This window comes from Mya arenaria, chromosome 6 (assembly GCF_026914265.1).
Source record: "Mya arenaria isolate MELC-2E11 chromosome 6, ASM2691426v1".
Lineage (NCBI taxonomy): Eukaryota > Metazoa > Mollusca > Bivalvia > Myida > Myidae > Mya > Mya arenaria.
Genome location: NC_069127.1, coordinates 32,809,224 through 32,827,847, shown reverse-complemented (window position 1 = coordinate 32,827,847; position 18,624 = coordinate 32,809,224). Strand labels below are relative to the sequence as shown.

Sequence of the window (18,624 nt, the reverse complement as noted above, 5' to 3'; positions counted from 1 at the left end):
ATAGGTAGTGTTACCGGCCCGGATAAAAGGAACCCAAACCGGGTAAAATCCAAATTAAAATGGAATACATTGAACAAAAATCGTAAATACGAATTGAAGACTTTGATAATGATGTCATAGAGGGCTCACAGACACCGTTACTGCAGATATTCCAAATATTACCAGAATCTAAATCGTACACAAAGTTGTAAGCTATTGCATAAACAATTATACCAAGGTAAAGAGGAGAGGTGATGAAAGTGAATGTTTCTTGTTGTATGCGTTCTGAAGTGAAATTTATAAAGTTTTTAATAACTCCGACATCTAACCAACTGAAATCAGTGACACTTGACTGCCAATCCGACGACAATTTCAGCATGTCAAACTATTATGCCATACTTAACAGAATTCAGACATATATTGTTAATATTTCCAGTAACTCAAAATAATGACTACACTTTTTAAGATATTTCTAATTTGACAGCAGCTTTTTAGGAGATTTCTTAGAAGCGTAAGATATTGTTCTACTCTGCTTATATCTCAAGGAAACCACATTGCATCACAAAGCTTGAGTCTGCAATAAACATATTAAAAATGCGACTTGTTGATTCAAGCACCGCAGCTGCGGGTGGGGCATCCTACGTGACGGGCTACGGGTAAATACATACACTGAAGCATTGGCGGAACACAGAAGACTCAATGGCGGAGCCCATTGAGCAAAATGGAAAAAAAAGTACGGACATATGGAATCACTAAAATCGACGAGGTGGCGAACACCGCTAACTTCAGAAATACGACTACCGTCGCTCAATCGGTCAACCAGAACAAAACAATATTCAAAAGACTGCAACGCCAGAAGTAAGGGATAATGACCGGTCGCAGAAACAGCCGAAATAATAACGAGTCACATCTCGATGCAATAATCCTGTCACAGACAACAGAAACCCCAGTGTAGCATAGCAATGTTGTTGGGGTTTTTAAACTTTTTTTAAGGTAAGCGGGTCAATTTGAAGCGAACAACTATATCTCATGGAAGATACGGCTCTTCAGCCAAAATACTCATTTATCCTGTGGATAATAAAAACGTCAAAAACTCTTTTTGTCCGTTACCGATTCCATTTCAATAACGAACGGGTGGCCGAGAGATACATTGGAGATAGTGATGGCAGATAGGGATCATGTGGTACTACAATGAAGAGGACTATGAGGCAGTTGGCAAATTCAAGAGACAAGAACCTAGACCAAAACGATGGTTACTCTTGATAATTGATATCACAAAGTGAAGGCTTTGAAATTTGATTTATTCATAATGATTATGAACATACTGTTGAATGTTCGGGGCGCTAGGTCCTCAGACTTCACATTCTAACTGGTCCCTTGCAATTATGAACAGTAACATCACCATTGTCAATAGATATATATCTTTATATTATAATACAGTAAAAACTGGTATTGAAATTCGAATAAATCAAATACGATGGTCCCGACACATCTTTTCTGTATATACATGCCGTCTCAAAGTGATTTTGACACCTTCAAAGTTGTCCATGCTGGCGTTTGTTTCTTATCCAAAGCTATTATTAGTAATCAGGAGAAGTCAACATGCTAGTCTCAGGCAACCCTGCTCCAATTGAAAAACTTTCAACTAGTCAAAAATATTTACAGACCTTCAGGCTGACAAGAGTGTAAAACAGTGCACATATAATGGCCTATTATTTATCTATATCCTTAGGTTTCTGTCGATCAAGTTTATTGTAGAAAACTCTACAGCCTAAAGCCTTTTTCAACAATGCATCTACCATCTCCTTATTTATTTTAAGTTCAACATTCGTCTGAGTCATAAATTTTCCCAAAGAAACACAGTCAGTGCATTGCTTGAACAACTGCAGGAGTGAATGCATATGCCAATAATGCAAATATACAGCGCGACCCAACTCCACCCTTTCCCCGATTACATGCCTGAAAATGATTTATAAAGACAACTAACTACACGCTCAACTGTATGCGAACGTAACATTATTTTGGAAATGACATCGAAAAAATTGTGTCCCAGACCATTGCGCGCTGACGATGGATTTCGAAATGAGAGCGGGTTCAAAGTTCAAAAAGTGGAAAATAATTTTTGTTTTACTTCACTGATAAATCTCTTTAGATCACCGGAAAGCATGTTATAACTATCTTTGTTACATTTGTCTACACGATCTGCGATGTATAATTGATTCTAAATGGTCGGGAAAGGTATTCATCCTCATTGAGTAAATCTTTTCGCTTCTTGCAATATTTACCTGGATGCATCAATCATGATAACACTTAGTGGTCAAAGTTATGGAAGAAATTGAGTATGTCACGCAATCGGGCAACAGTTCATGGACTACACTTCTTTTTAGCTAGTTTGATACACATAAACTAGTGATTTTATGAGAATATCATTCGAAGGTCTCAACACCATGTAACTATAATGTATTTAAACGGTTAATAACACCATAAAGCTGGTGTGAGATAAAGATAAGTGTATATTTAATCAAACTGATATGCATTCATTGTTTAAATCATATACCGTTTTTAAGATTAATTTCGCAATTGAAAGTTTTTCATATTTAAGTTTTATATTATTGAATCGATGTGATCGGCGGCGATTCTTTAGTTTGACATTCAGAGTCGACTCGTCGGAGACCTGGCCTCTTCTAATGAATCAAATAAATACGTGGTATTCGACGTTAGGGGATATAAAACCTTGAATATTTCTGAACATGGTCTAAGAATATGGGGCAAGAATTACGATTCATTTGTAAATTATAATGAGTTGTATTTCTCTCATTTATGTTCGCTTTTTTGCTTCTTATCGCATAGAATCTGTCTCAAGTTTGCTCTATTAGTCAATGCCGGGACACTGTTTCGCGGCATCCGGTAAACCGCCCACACATTGTGGAGCGGATATTCTCGAAACTGTTTACACACAATTGTTTTGTCGAAATAATTTTCTTTAAAGATGCAAACGAATTTTTAACAAGTCGGCAGTAATATGATTATTTTTATATTTTGATTTCACCAAAATATATTGCAAAGATGGTTTATTCTACTCTTTCACAATATTGAACCTCACAACTAAATAAGAATTACGTTTGAAGCCATTTCATTGAGGACCGTCCATTCCCACTTTGTAAGCGTAGTAATAAACAGACCAAAATGGACCTTTACTATATTATAAACAAATGCATGGCATGCTTGAATGGATCTGTTTTATTTCATCAGTTTCGTTTACGAAAAATGGATGCACTTGTTAACAAACTAAAAAAGTAGAATATTGGCCAATTGACCAAATGTGTGTTGAAAAACATGTCTTTACAACCTAAGCTATTAATTCTATACATTTCGATGTGTCTTCAACAATCCTCGCATATAACTTTTATTTTCTTCTAATTTGCATGTTATCTCGTGGAAAGTTATATATTAAGATGATTTTAGATCAATTGAAAAGACAGATGAACATTAAATGAATCACTCGCGAGTCTGTATCCTTGGTAGAAACCTGAACTTGTGTCCTTTTAAATGGTCATATGAAAGTACCGCTGGAGTCCTCGAAACAACAACCTTTTGGGTGAAAGGTGGACACCTTTCCAACATTACCACTCTCATTTCCGCTACTAAATTGGATATGATAACTAGAGAATTATATTCATCCACAACTATGTTTATTTAGACATTAGAAGTTATGAAAACAAAGCACTCATGTATACAATGATATACACCAAAAGTAATATTAAACACTAGTGTTTGTTTTTAACTTAATACTGACTTATTTCATAGACTTCATTAAACAAAACTTACAAACAAATACACTCCTTTCAATTCTCAAAGTGATCATAATCATACTATAGTTTTATGCTTCTAAGTGTTCGACCGCAACCCTAGGACATCGTATATGATTCTGTCTTGAAGTGTTTTTCGGTATGTGTAGGACTTGCTCCTAAATATCAGCCCGGCTTTCCCGTCGTTCGGGTGCCATTCCTTAGACGGTCGTGTTAGCTGGCCGATTCTCTGTAAAGGTATTAATTCGTCATTTCTAAGGATGCCGACGAACAAGACTAGGAAAAGTTTAACATTACACAGATCAGTTTGGGATAGCACGTCAACACCTATACCGATGCACCCCTGAGATGGAGAGCAGCTGAACATATGAGAACAAATTGATTGAGTGTTTTTGTTTTACTACGTCATTTTGATTGCAATCAATGCACACTTAATTATATTTTAAAATAATATCAAAGACTAGAAACTGACCTGTGTTATTGTGCCCGTGCCTTTAATAGCCACCAAAACAGCGGCCACAGCAAATATGCTGATCAGCGGAGCGAAGGCGAGCACATTACCCAGCACAACAGCATAGTCCGGGTACTGGTAGCCTCCCTTGCCGAACGAGGGTGCGTCAAAGTTGATCGCCGAGGAGATCAGAATTGTCTTGTAAATATAATTATAAAATCATATTAATTTCCTGTATAAGATTTCTAGCACAGACTTTCTTACTTCATAAACAACAAAGTTGAGCCTAGTTGAATATATCTTAGGACAACGTTTTCTCAATTAAAGAACTTCACAGAATCAGATAAAAAATTATCGGCACAGAACGCACCTTACTCAAAATAATACTTAATTGTTTAGTAAAACAAAAACGTGCGGTATCAATACACATAATAATAAAATAACGGAAGCATAATAATATTTTGTAATCCAAACAAATCTTAACGTGAGTTGCCTGACCAAAGAAATTCCAGTGTGGAAAAGAAGAACCTACAAACTGTACAAATGAGCTTGCCATAGCATCAGGCTAGTGGTAATAATACTAAATGTTGATGTCTGGTGTCCCCAAGTAATTAAAGTATCATATGAAAGAATATTGCTTGGTGATTACCAAAGTATGAAAAAAAGTCTTAAAATACTTCATAGATAATTTGATTGCAATTTGTAGTTTTGTTCTTTATTTCACCTGAAGTCGAAAGTTAAAATACAGGCATTGCAATGTTTCAAGGCTAGTAAAGTATTTTTTAACAGATTTGATCTGTATAATATTTACAATTTTTTCCTCTACAAAGCTATACTGTTCCAATTAATAACAAAATGATATGAAGTCACAAGATACTCACAAAACGATACCTTTACAGCGTGAAGTGATTATGTGGGAAATACAATTTGTTGGATTTCTAAGCTTTGAAATTGCAAAAAAATATGTAGGAGCGCAGCAGAATGAGAGCCGATGATGTTTTATCAGTCAAACAAGGGGCAATATTCGACAAGTACTAAAACTGGTGTATGGGTATTGCATTTGCATATTATCTCTTGCAGTATGTGTTGCAATTTAAATAACTATATTTCGTACGATTTCGAAGTAATGGTCAAACTTAAAATTAATGCACAATTCGTAATCGCTGACATTAAGGCTTTGACAATATATCACCTTTAAACATTACTATTCATACCGAAAATAACTCTCTAGATTAATGCCAGCTGCGTTTGAGCTTACATTAATAAACGTATCAACTGGGCGCTATTCATTGATATACAGTTGCAACATTAATCATAAATAACTTACGGATATGAACATAGGTATGATTAAGGACCAGAATATTCGGACTAACAGAGAGGGGCGGTTGCCCGTCATCATCTCGATGTCTTGACTAAAACGGTTTGCGCCTGGAAAGGAAATCAGTATAACATGGAGAGCATCCAAATAAGGACCAGACTAAATCCAACGTATCGAAATCGCCTTCTTGGTAAAAATTAGACTGCCCATTGACAAGAATGGTAAGTAAATGATTTCGTTTAACCTAATATAAATTTAAAATATAACTGCACCATTTGGCAACGTCAGTGGTTTGAATGCATATGTATAAAACAAATTGTAAGAAGTTTAATAAATCAAAAGTTTACTTGGTTTGTAAAGAATCAGCGATAAAACGATATAAAAAACATATTAGCAACTATCATTTCTGTCTGTAAATTTGTAGGGTTCTATCACCTGGAGTTTGTTGGAAGTCTGTATACGATTTAAAATTACTAGTTATGCAAACGAATGGCAAAATGGATATTCGAATATTCGGTAATTCTTTCGATCGAATATTCGAATATTTGATTACCAAAATACATTTTTAGGTTGTTGTAGTAAACTATTATTATTATAAATAGTAAAGTAATAGCCGGGGCATTTTAACCCTATTTTGTCGTAGCCAGTAAGCGCAGCGAACCCTTATTTCCCCAAATGAGCCTTTGAAATCCTCCATTTTTTCAAAAAGAAAAAGAAAGCAATACATTATTGACAAATAAAACAAAATCGAATATTTTCAATTTCACTGCCTTCATATTTGTACACTTAGTGAAATAAATTGATTCCTGGGCAAATTGCGTTATGTTATGCGCCAATGGAGGGTCTTTCCATAGGACGAGCAACCTCGTTCTAGGATTTATCTCTATTAAATATAACTGTTTTGACTCTTGTATTGTACATCAATAGAGAAAATATATCCTAAAACACTTAACTCTACAGTTACATTTCAAAGCACGAAAATTATATCGAAACATGGAAATCAGTTAAAAGCTTATACATGTAACTACATTTTTGTAGAACATGTCATTCATACCGTCACGGCGATTTGAGCAATGTTGCACAGCTTAATTTTTAGCCAAGACAACACATTGGTGCGAATTCCCTTTTATTAAATCCTAAATTGGCAAAGACATTTAAATTTACTGAACATAACTGAAATGTTTGATGTCACTTGTGTAATAGCCAGTTATTGTAAAGTTGCTTGAAATTTTTATAGTACCCGACGATATGTCCCTCAATGATATATGACGCGTGTTAAATGCATTTTAATCACATTCACACCTCTGGCATTATGGGCCAATCGTTGTAAGAACAAGACAAACACACTTTATACTTTTAAACTTTATTATTCTATTTATTCAACATCAAAATATCGAATATTCGAACACCGATTTTGACTTTCGAATACTAAACGTTTGATCAAATATTCGTTTGCATCCCCTAAACCATCGTCGATGGGTTCAGTGGACACGTATCAACCGAATAACGTAGTGTTGTTTTCATTCATTTTTATATGATTAAATTTGACCACAACATTCCTGTTTTGGCTTGGTAATGCGAAAGTAGTTTTACGCTGCGCACTATTGTTACGTATGGTATTGTGTGACACGGAACAATACAGCCAGGTGTGTATAACAAAAAATACTTTCAATCGAACAGCATAAGCATTATACTAGCATAAAGTAATTAAGACGTGACGCTAACAGGTATGAAATATTCCAATAATTGACACTTTTGATTGTTCCCCGTTTACCGTATATCCAAGAAATGATGATCGTTTCCAACAGGGCAACAAACACGATGTTGAAGGTTGCGATATACCAGTCAGTCAGCATAAAGATATAGTATCCTCCCTGAAAAATCAACACGGTATCCTTTTGAGCAGCTACAAAAGCGTCATGATCTAGGTTTAGAGAAAAACAGAACTAGCATGTCAACACGCAAAATAATCAATATCAAAACGATATTTAGTGTTTGAATGATACGTGTATCATTAGATTCGAAGACATATGATTTTTTTGAAAGAAGAAAAGACTATATTATACCAAACATGCACCATGTAGGTTTGCTCCTGTTTTGTATTTCATGCTTTGTTACGACATAGTGAGTTTTATTTTTACATTTTGTCATTGTTAGAAAATACTGACCAGGACCATAATGTTTTACCAGGTAATTTTGTTACTTATGCATATAATTATTAGGAAATAGTAAAAATTGTGTTATGAGAACTCGATTTTCCATGTACATTACATAAAAAAATAAGTTAACGGCCAAGCTCCTTTGATAAAAAGAAGAATGAATTTAGTAGCTTAAAATCACTCTGATATTTATTTGCAATGCCTCATTGTTACTATGAGTTTTATTGAATGAACGCTACTTTACAATGTAACGGTTGAGTAAACGGTCAAATATCAATCTTTAAATGACTTACAGATGTGCACAGCGGGATGCTGCCGACAATCATCAGGACGGTAAGCAAAGAGGTGATGTGGATGCGATATCGGTGGAGCCGCCGAAAATCATAGTCAACGATCGTATTTATCACCATTTCAAACGTCCCAAACTGAAATCAGTGTCCGAGTTAATCTGATGATATGATTGATTTCAATTGTTGAATAAATCAATTTTGAATAATACAATGGAAACTACTGAGACGAACAAAAAATGGTCAGTAAGAAAAAAGACATGACTTGGACCTTACCAGTCAATTATTCAGTAATGTTGAATAAATACGAGCGTTCATCGAATCATCAAAATTTGATACTACCTGGCGCTAATTGAACACGATTTATGTGAATGTATATTCTAATTCAATATTTGATGTTCAAGTAACTAACGGAATAACCTTTCTAGCACACCGGATGGACATTTCCGGTGAATTCAGCCGTGCTGGAAAACTCCATCTGGCATCCCCCCATGCCAGATGAGTCACGCGCTGTGACGTAATAATTTCAATTTCTTTTATAATACATGTTATGTAATCATAATTTTGAAATTTAAATAGATGAGTTCCATTTAAATTAACTTTACAAAAATAAACTTTAAAAAAACGAAACAAAATAACCCTTAAAAGACGTTATGTCGAAGGAACTTATTGACGTATGCAGTGAATACAAATTACTGCGCGTCATGACGTCAGTAAACATCATCGCACGCGCTTTTTGTTGATATGTACAAAAATGCGCCTTTTTATATATTTTCTACACAACATATGTTATTTAATGTATGCTAGAAAAAATATCTATTTTGTGTGTCCGTTTCGAATAGAAACGGAAACACATGACAGATATTGTTATTCTGTGCTACCCAAACATATAGACTCATAAGTATTACCTACCATGTTTAATAGTTATAACGGTTATACTGAAAATTGTGAAATGGTAGCGATCTTTGAACGTACAGTTGAGTCGACGCCAACTAAAATGAGAGTGATGAAAAACAGCACAGCCCAGAGGTTTGGTAATGGAAGTCTGCTCAGTGCTTCTGGGTAGGCAATAAACGCCAGGGATGCACCTGAAACACACAAGTTCAGTATGCGACCACGAGATTCTGGTAATCATTAATAGACTGTGACAATGCATTTTCGAGTGGTATTCAAGGTGATTAACACAAATAGAGTCATGAGTATAATAAACTCAAAATCTACTCGAAATGGATGAAACTCTTACACCATTGACTTAATCCGGTTACATTTATAACACCAGAAACAGAATTTGATGCTCGTTTTGAGATTTATTAATTCATAAAATCAATTCAAATTGAGCTTTAAGATAATGTAAAATAGATTCAATTACGAAATAAACTTTTCTGTCGTACATAAAGAGTATAAATGCACTTTAAAAACAACCAAAAGGTATTTGTTACTGCTTTATACAGAAGAGGATGATCTTTATAAGCCTTTAGCTTCCGATCATATAAGTAAATACTTAGAATAAAATTGATGTTGTCATTTGTAAATCTAAATTAAATGAATACAACTACACGAAATCAAGCTATAAGTCAGATATAATCTTTAATCTTGTTGAACGTTTTGAAACCAAACATTTAATATATACTTTTTAAGTTTTTATCATGAAAAACCATATAAAAATCTTTATTTTCCTTTACCAGAAAATGGAAGGTCGTCGATAGAGACGTCGGTTTCTTTTGCAAAGAACCCAAGTACTGAAAAAACAACCAGTCCACTGAAAAAGCCTGTAAACCCGTCCGCAAAACAAACGATCATCGTATCTCTGAAAACAAATCCTAAATTTAGAAATGTTTTATATAACGCAATTTTTATGTTTTTCAAAATTAGTGATAATTTACACAAGTGCTTTTATATGAAATAAAGAAAAATAATGTTGATTAAGTTAGCAGTTCAACGTTACATTCACCAAATTATTAATTTATGATATAAGTTAATATTATAATGAAACACCTTCTTACATTATTACATTCATAATGTAAAATGGCGTATACAAACGAGTCTACTGCTACCTGAATGCGTTATGGCTGAACTTGTTGAAACTAGCCATAGTGATGACACCTCCCCATGCCGGTCCCAGCGAATAGAAGCATTGCACCGCAGCCTCGATCCATAACTGTTGGTTTATCAGAACAATAACATCAAGCTTTTCGTGTTTTCTTTGATTTCTTTCGTACATTAAATCCCAAACACTGGCACAGTCAAAGTGTGCATTGATAATCATGCGGATGAATTACAGCGATACTTACTAATACGCAAGCTTGTAATTGAACGTTGTCACGGTACACACACTTACTTCACCAACAACCCTTCGTGATTAAATTTATAACTCACGGTATGCGCTCTGGTACTTTTTTAATAACTCTGGAGGTGAATTCAGTATTTTTGAATTCGTTAAAGAAATAAACTCGATTTTTAATATTTTACAGTTGTGCTTGCTTAAAGAAAAAAAACTCACTTTCAACAAAAAGCGATCGCATAAAAGGCACTTTATACGTTAATGCCAAAATAGCGTGTATATTTCATGTAAGGGTAGTCGACATTTAACTATAATAAAAAAGAGGATACTCAAACAGTAATCAATCAATGAGACCAAAACGAAAAATGTATCTAGTATAATAATTGCCAACTATAATTCGAATAATTGTATAATGATAATAAAACAAAATGTTTGATAAACATTAGTGATATAAAGAGTTATAAATTATATCTTCTGTAACAATCCCTAACACATTTTTATGGTACAAAAGGCACTGATTACATAAATGTTATAATATCGTGTATCTGCCATCGAACGTTCGGCAAAACTGCCAGGAAAATTAAACGGTCATCATTTTTTCCCCAACAGTTATCGTTTAATCAGACCAAAGGGAAACATGATACCATAAGAATAGTTGTACCTGTCCTTTCAGGAGTTTGCTAAAGTCTGGATTAATGTAGTGCTTAATTCCGTCAACTGCACCATCTAAAGTCACGCCGCGAATCAGGAGCACAGTCAGCAATACGTAGGGCAATGTCGCCGTCACGTACACAACCTACAAACGGTGTACAATAAAAATAATTATACGTGTATGAAAAAGTATCAACTATATCAACTGAACAATATTTTTTATAAAACAGTACCTGTTAATTTCTCACATCCAAACGTTTAAACAACAACAAATTAATTGTTTCGTAATATTGAATCATATCGCATTCATTATGTAAAGTTACATGATCGCTCCCTTCTCCGGCCTCTGTAAACAAGAAACTCGGAGTGATACAGCCCATACATCAGCCGACTAGCATTATGTTCATTATGCAGTTTTAACATGATATTTCGAGGAACAAAATGGGAGTAAAAATTACTCACTTTTCCGAGTGACTTGACACCTTTACATATGCAGAGGAACACAATAAGCCACCCGAGTGCCTGGCAACCAAGTAGGTGCAACTGCACAGATCCTAAGTCGTCTATACCACGTGACCTTGCCAAAACATTATTCCTGCGAAACAACCCGGGTGAACAAGTAGAAAGTACAAGATTAATTTGAATTTAATCTTTAATACAAAGGTCGATGTCAGTAAAATTATGAATATTTATATAATTGGAACGTAATCGTTTAAAAAAGATTGAGAAAAAAAAATATATCATCATCAGATAGTTTGTAGAATGTCACATGACTATAAGTATCTTCTATTGTCGCGAGTGTTAGAAAGGTTCTTCCAATCCAGAGCGTAAGGTGTTTTGCGGAAACGAGGTTTTCTGGGTTGGGATGAACCTTACTTACACGAACGGCTACGGTAGATTCTTTTACTCCCACCTCAGTTGGAGTTCGAGGAATTCTTTTGTGCGTAGTGAAAATTTCCGTATAGATATGCGACATATGTGGTTGTTATGGATATGCGCGCAGTGATTCCGATTGTGTAAATAGTCCAATCGTTCTCTAAATAGTGCTGGATTGAATGCAGCATCATTTCTTGCATGCAGCGTTAATACTTTTTTATGGTGCCATTTGAAGCACGAATAAATTATTTATTTTAAATATTGCCGCAATTGTTTCCATGATACCACAGACAAAGTTCTCCAGTAAGGGTTGTAATTGTGTAATGATTAAAAAGGAATTCAATACGGGTTTAATATTTTTCTTTGTCCGTGAGCAAGATGCGAATTCCAGCATGGCTACTCTCACCTGTTGAGTCTAACTTTGAGATTCAGACTCAGAAAAGCGAATATTAAAATGTTGTTCAGGGACTTAAAATAAAACACATTTAACTAAAATGTATAAATCGCATAAAAGGTATGAATCTATATTTACCTTTTTTTTTCGAATATCAGTTGTTCTTTAAAACTCCAATTCAAAAGTAAAAATGAGCCCAGTTGTATGTACACATTGGTAACTGGTAGCTGGGGTTGTAATTATTTCCATGTCAATGATTCTTTTACGGAGTAACAATAAACAGTGTTTGTCAATTACTCTGAGTTTTTATCTTAATTGAAAATCTAATCAACGTAACAGGACGTTTCTCTTTTTTAACTTTATTACAACGGCAAGAAAATACTATGCAGTTAATCAAAAAAGTAATACATCTACTCATAGTGCACATTTCGCTTACTCCCAAAATTCTGTGGCGGACGTAGTAAAATTAAAAGTATCAGACATGTTTGATGACAGCTGTAACTTCTTTTCCGTAAAATTCGTTGAAACATCTGAAATTATTCGGTTGCTAGAAATCCACGGAAGATAATCACGTGCGGATATCAAACATAAAATTGATATGATTGTGAAGTACACGAGCATGCGCAACGAAATGGTAAAAAAGTGTATAACCGTCAGTCTGGTTTTTTTCAATATGGTCAAATAGTATACTACTATTAGTGTGAAAAATAATTTTGCTTCATTTTAGTGTCGGATGCATACACTGACAGTTTTAAAATAAACGTATCTGATGGAATCAATTATATGCAAAAGTTAAAGTGATTCAAAGATCATTATTACAATAACAGTAATGCTTTTTTAGAAACTTGAACCGTACCTATGCATAGCTCCGTATTCCAAGGCTGACCACACGAGGCCCAAGCAAGGCTGGAGTGGAAGGAGTGAATGAGGAAGTAGATGATCCAGGCAAAACAGGACCCGAAGTACCAGATGACTAATAGGGATAGTCCAACCATCACAAAACCAATTCCTTGAAAAAGGCAGGAACCACAAAATGTACCAATAAAACTTATGTTATGTTTATTTTCTCTGTCTTTATAGCATTGTGATGCTGTGTGTCCTGTGTTTTGGCTACTGAGCTTGTCGCCAAAGTTTCTGTTGCATTATGTTATTTTTTAATATTTGGCATATTTTGAATATAAATTTACTGAAAAGCACAACAATCACAAACCGCTAGTTATAAAAGTTGGTACTAACCTTAAGAATGCAATTAAAAGTATTATCAAATCATGGGTTTGAGCATACCCAGGCGATACTAGCAACTTAAAAGTCTTAATTGTTCTGACTGTATAATTATTACGAAATGTAGAATAATTGAGCTTGAAACAAATTATATCGAACATATTAGTCTTAGCACATCTCATCTTTAATAGGCGACATATATACAATTCAAATTCTGCTAAAGCTAATAATCAACTTAAGATACCACTAACGAGATTATCGTTTTTGAAGAAAATAAGGAATATTAATACAATGCCATTTAGTTCACTCCAGCATACATTGTTATTCATCTACAGGAATGTTGCCAGAAATTCATTCAAATGACTTCGGCATATGATTATGTCTAGCGCAATCATTCAAGTACATCTAATTTCGGATATTTAATATTGCAATATTAAGCTTTATTTTCAGTCTCGTTAAATGACTAACTAACACTTCCGAAATTCCAATTGGTTGAATTTGATAAGTCGACCTAGAAGACTTCATTAATTTGTTATTAAACTTTTGACGAAACACTTATTTGGTCAAATACAAAATTGTCTTTTACAGTTGATGACTACGTATATACTAGCAGTAAATATTTCTTATAAAAGCTCTATATTCTGAAACAATTATGAAGTCAGGTTATCCTAAGCAAACATTAGGTATAATATATTATAATATATATACAATTGGTCATGACAAATACTTTAAGCATGAAAAAACTGATGACAAAACACTTCTTTCAACGTACCTCTAAATAACGGACATATATCCCAGACGTTAATAGGGGACTTCCCAGAGAACTGGCCAAGGCAAACCTCGATGTAGTAAAGGGGTCCTCCACACGTGACCAAAAATAGCAGGAAAGGAATCAGAGCAACACCTGTGACAAGGATATTTTTTTAATAATAATATAACTTGAGACTCAACGTTCGTACAGATTTTTGAAAAACACGTGTTTTATGTAGTATTGCATTTAATATCCGCAAAAAAACTGCTACTTATTAAGGTATATAAATATATTTATTTCGATTCTGTTCTAATTATATATTATTTTTATTTACATACCTCCGCCATTACGCTTTACAAAATACGGGAACCTCCAAATGTTTCCCAGCCCCACTGTGTAACCCACAACAGAGAGGAGAAACTCAAACCGCCCTGACCACTTCTCTCTTACCGCTTTCGGTCTTGTTGAGCTAAAATCATTAGAACCAGGTGCATAGTCGCCACTGTATATGACACTTCCATCGTTAACATAAATGTCCAATGCGACATCATCTTTAACGTCTGTGCTTTCACATCCTGCTCCAAATTCGACTGCATTTCTATCCACTCCATTCAATCTCTGAAGTTCTAACTTGTTTGCGGCTGCGTTCATTTTCTTTTGTTATGTTAACAGATCAACACATATCCGGCCGATGAACTTGTATCAGATATTACGAAGTTGGACACGCTTGGCGTATTTCTGTCAAACAAACATATTTTACGGTACAGAATTTTTACTTTTTGTTAATAGTTTAATTTCATTTCATACGCCAGATGCCTTTACTGTTCACATCTGCTGTCTTGATTTTCACCTTAATCACTGTAACGACTGAGGGCAATATGATATATGTATAACCTTTCATAATATGATTACAGGTCCATCCGATAAATGCTTCGTCGTTTCCTTATCTTTAAGAAACACAACATGCTTATAGCTTTTATGGTATATATACAATTAAAACAAATGTATCAAATATCTTGCAATAATAATTACATCCGTCAAAATATTAATGTTCATTACTGTTCTGTTTGCAATGACCTTCTTCTAATCTTGAATTTTACAAAATGCGTACAAGTGTACATGTAAAGTTTATGCTATTTTTAAAACTGTCTATATGTTTCTTTGGTGTTACTCTGTTTTTTAATTTATTCTTTCTTATAATTATTTAATCCTCATAAAGCTGAATACTGTCTCACACTGTTTAATTATTTAAAATAGATTGTTAAAATCATTAATCAGTAACATCAAGGACCAAGGATAGATCCTTGAGGAACACCAGCGTTGATAGTGAGGATTCTTGAAGCAGAGTTGGATAAGACTACCAGTTGTTTGCGGTCAGAAAGATAAGAGGAAAACCCATGAAGAAGTGAAGCACTTATACCGATGGATGACAGCTTATGAATAAGGCCATGATGCCAAACTCGGTCGAAAGCATTTGAAACGTCACAAAAGACAGCCCTTACTTCTTTCCCTTCATCTAAGGTTTTGCTGACGTCGTTGTAAAAGAAAGCTAACTGGTTGACGCTAGAATCGCCTTTGATGAAACCAGATTGTAAGTATTTTATTCGAGATGAGGTAGTTGTAGAGGTATTTGTGGATACAGCGCTCCATGAGTTTGCCAATACAACTTAGAAGTGATATTGGTCTATAATTGCCGGGACTAGATGAATCAGTTTTTTTGAAAATGGGGCAGACGTTCGCCAACTTCCATGGAGGAGGGAAGGTAGTGTTTGCCAACAATCTTTTAAAATATTTCGAGAGAGGTACAGCAAGTTCGTCTTTGCCCTCTTTAATAAGTTTAGGACTAATCGAGTCAGGACCACTGGCTTTACTAGGATCAATACAGGAAATTGCACCTCTAACGTCCTGGCTTGTCAATAATATTTCTGAGAGGAAAGTGGATGGAACGTTTTCAACTGTAAAAAGGGGATGTTGCTGGGGTTTAGAAGGTCTGCCTTTTCTTCATCGGATTCCGCATTAATTGTTCCATCAATAAGAGTTGGAATTGGTGAAGATGTTTGTTTTTGAGTTAGTTGTTTAGCTAGTTTGAACCATACTTTAGTTGTTATGTGATCAGAGTTTATTTTGTTTATTATTTTATGCGATAGGTACTGAATTGTTCCCAAGCCAGTGCATTATTTGAAAGTTTAGCTTTTCGGTGTAATTTGTTACGTTTTCTGATTCGTTGTTTTACCTCTTTGTTTATACAAGGGACGTCGCCTGAACGAATAGTTACGTTTTTATTTGGAATGCTCCCAGAGGCTGATTTTAAGATTGAGCTTGCGATTATGTCTGCGGTAGCATCTAGATGTTGATTGTTTTCGATGAACGACCAGTCGGTGGATCTGAGTTTATCGTTATATTTTACATAATCGCCTTTGTCATATAACCATATTTGGTCCTGAAAGTAAGTCTGCTTAGGTTTTGTGAATTTTACGACAGCAACAGTCGGACAGTGAAACCGGACAAGATTTGGAACAATTGGATCTGCGACGAAACTTGAAATAACTTGATTAGTGTGTTTAATGAACATGAGGTCAATAAGTGAACTAGAGTGCTCGATGAAGTGAGTTGGTGAGTTAATGAGCTGTTCAGAATTTAGAATATAGGGAGTCTATCAATCTACACATTTTATTTGACGAATTCAAGCTGTTGATGTTAAAATCACCTGCTACAAGTATGTTGTCAACATGCTGGTTGAATGCTTGGTCGAGTGAATGTTCCATGTTCAGCCACTGTGTGTTGTTTGAGTTAGGTGGTGTAGTTTCAGACGGCATACGTTAAATGTTAAAATTGACTTGCTCATGTTTTTGGACCAAGTATACCCGTTGATGCATCAAAAAGCACTTATTTTATCATTATTTTACTTATCAAAATCGAAATTGCAGAAAAAATACAGTTATATCATAACTAAAGTATTTTGGTTTTAGTGGGGATCGAACCCACGCCGGTAAAGCCAAGAAAAAATATAAAAACAGCCGTCTAGTCTACACGACCACTGAGACGTTAACAAAATTGATGAATATGTTGACCTGTTAATAATAAATTGATAACATCACGTGATAATGTCAACCAATCACGCAAAATCGCAGCCGTAATAAATGTTTAATCGGTTTATTTACGCTAATGCAAATTGTGGTCTTCAAAGACGATATTTGAGCGAATATAAACATTTGCTGAAGGGTTCCAACTTTTAGTATTTTCATTTTAACACTCCTTATGATTTGCCACACCTTAAATCGTAATTTAAAAAAGTGCATTTTACCATGTGCGAGTTACATTAATAACATTACTATGGGAAGTCTATAACTTTCGATACAATGTACTGTTTTCAATCCTTTTCTCTTCGAGTGATGTTTATTTATATGAGTTTCGAGTGTAGATATCCAATTGTTTTGGTGTATCTTGGTGAATATATTGTTCTCTATTATGCAACGTATAATGAGTTTTCTTATTACGCACCATTAGTTTCTTTTCAAAGCGGCCCGTAATTGCTGTACGGCCGATCATAGACTCCTGTACACAATGGCAATTGTTTACAAAGACTTTTGTTTTTACATTTTTTCATATCCTGGTACGACTTAATAATTTGTGAAACGTATCTTTACCCGTTTCTTGCCTGTGCGTGCATTTGCGGTTGCTCGTTTATTTGATAGTAAAGGCTTTATCAATTAAAATCGTAATTTGCTTACAAGGATGTTTTATATAGTTTGAAACAAAGATTGTACGCATTAAAAGCCTAGTTTAAGGATTATTTGGCATAATAATCCCCTGTTGTGCATGTCCTGCTAATTGTACTGGTGTCACAGTAGGGGCCAATTTCCTGTGTATTCGGTTTTTGGATCAGGGCCATTAAGGGTCCATTTCTATAATTAAACGTCCAAAACTGCACAGCAGGATACTCAGATCGGAGATCTTATAAGACAATTAGGTAATTAGATTAAGATCAATTAACAGACTGAGGTTGTGTTCAAATGGGTGGGTCACTTATAGAAGGCTTAAACTAGGCCTTTAAGAACAATGTAATATATACATAACTTACCCACAGGCAAAATTAATATCCAATCACTTCTGTTTAGTCTGTCTGGCTTGTTTATGATCACAGTCTTCAACGATTAATATCAAACAGTTGCAAACAGTTAAACTTATAACCAAAGACTGGTTTACACGCTTTCCTATAAATAAGACTGATTACTACCTACAGATAAATTATTCAATTACATAAAAATGCAATATTGCTTGAAAAGCAATGACATACACTTTTTATTAACATGCATATGCTACTTACGGACATATTACAGAATGATATTATTTGTTGATTTCCTATACTTAATCTGGATGGTAACTTAACTGACTTAATATTCGCACCCGCTATCAATGTACACGCTGTTACGATTGTGTCTGTCTT

The 18,624-nt window shown here is 34.6% G+C and overlaps 1 protein-coding gene across 1 annotated transcript; it reads right to left on the bottom strand.

Moving 5' to 3' along the window:
• Positions 1–3,566: 3,566 nt before the first annotated feature.
• Positions 3,567–18,353, bottom strand: LOC128236831 (sodium-dependent dopamine transporter-like). The gene is made up of 15 exons (XM_052951951.1): positions 18,259–18,353; positions 14,516–14,915; positions 14,199–14,330; positions 13,062–13,214; positions 12,642–12,735; positions 11,398–11,530; positions 10,946–11,080; positions 10,058–10,161; positions 9,686–9,810; positions 8,979–9,091; positions 8,010–8,141; positions 7,332–7,431; positions 5,567–5,667; positions 4,261–4,437; positions 3,567–4,017 (listed from the first exon to the last, which is right to left on the bottom strand). Exons 2-15 carry the CDS (start codon positions 14,826–14,828, stop codon positions 3,868–3,870), a joined length of 1,962 nt encoding a protein of 653 aa, XP_052807911.1. The 5' UTR covers positions 14,829–14,915; positions 18,259–18,353; the 3' UTR covers positions 3,567–3,867.
• Between the last annotated feature and the right edge of the window lie 271 nt (positions 18,354–18,624).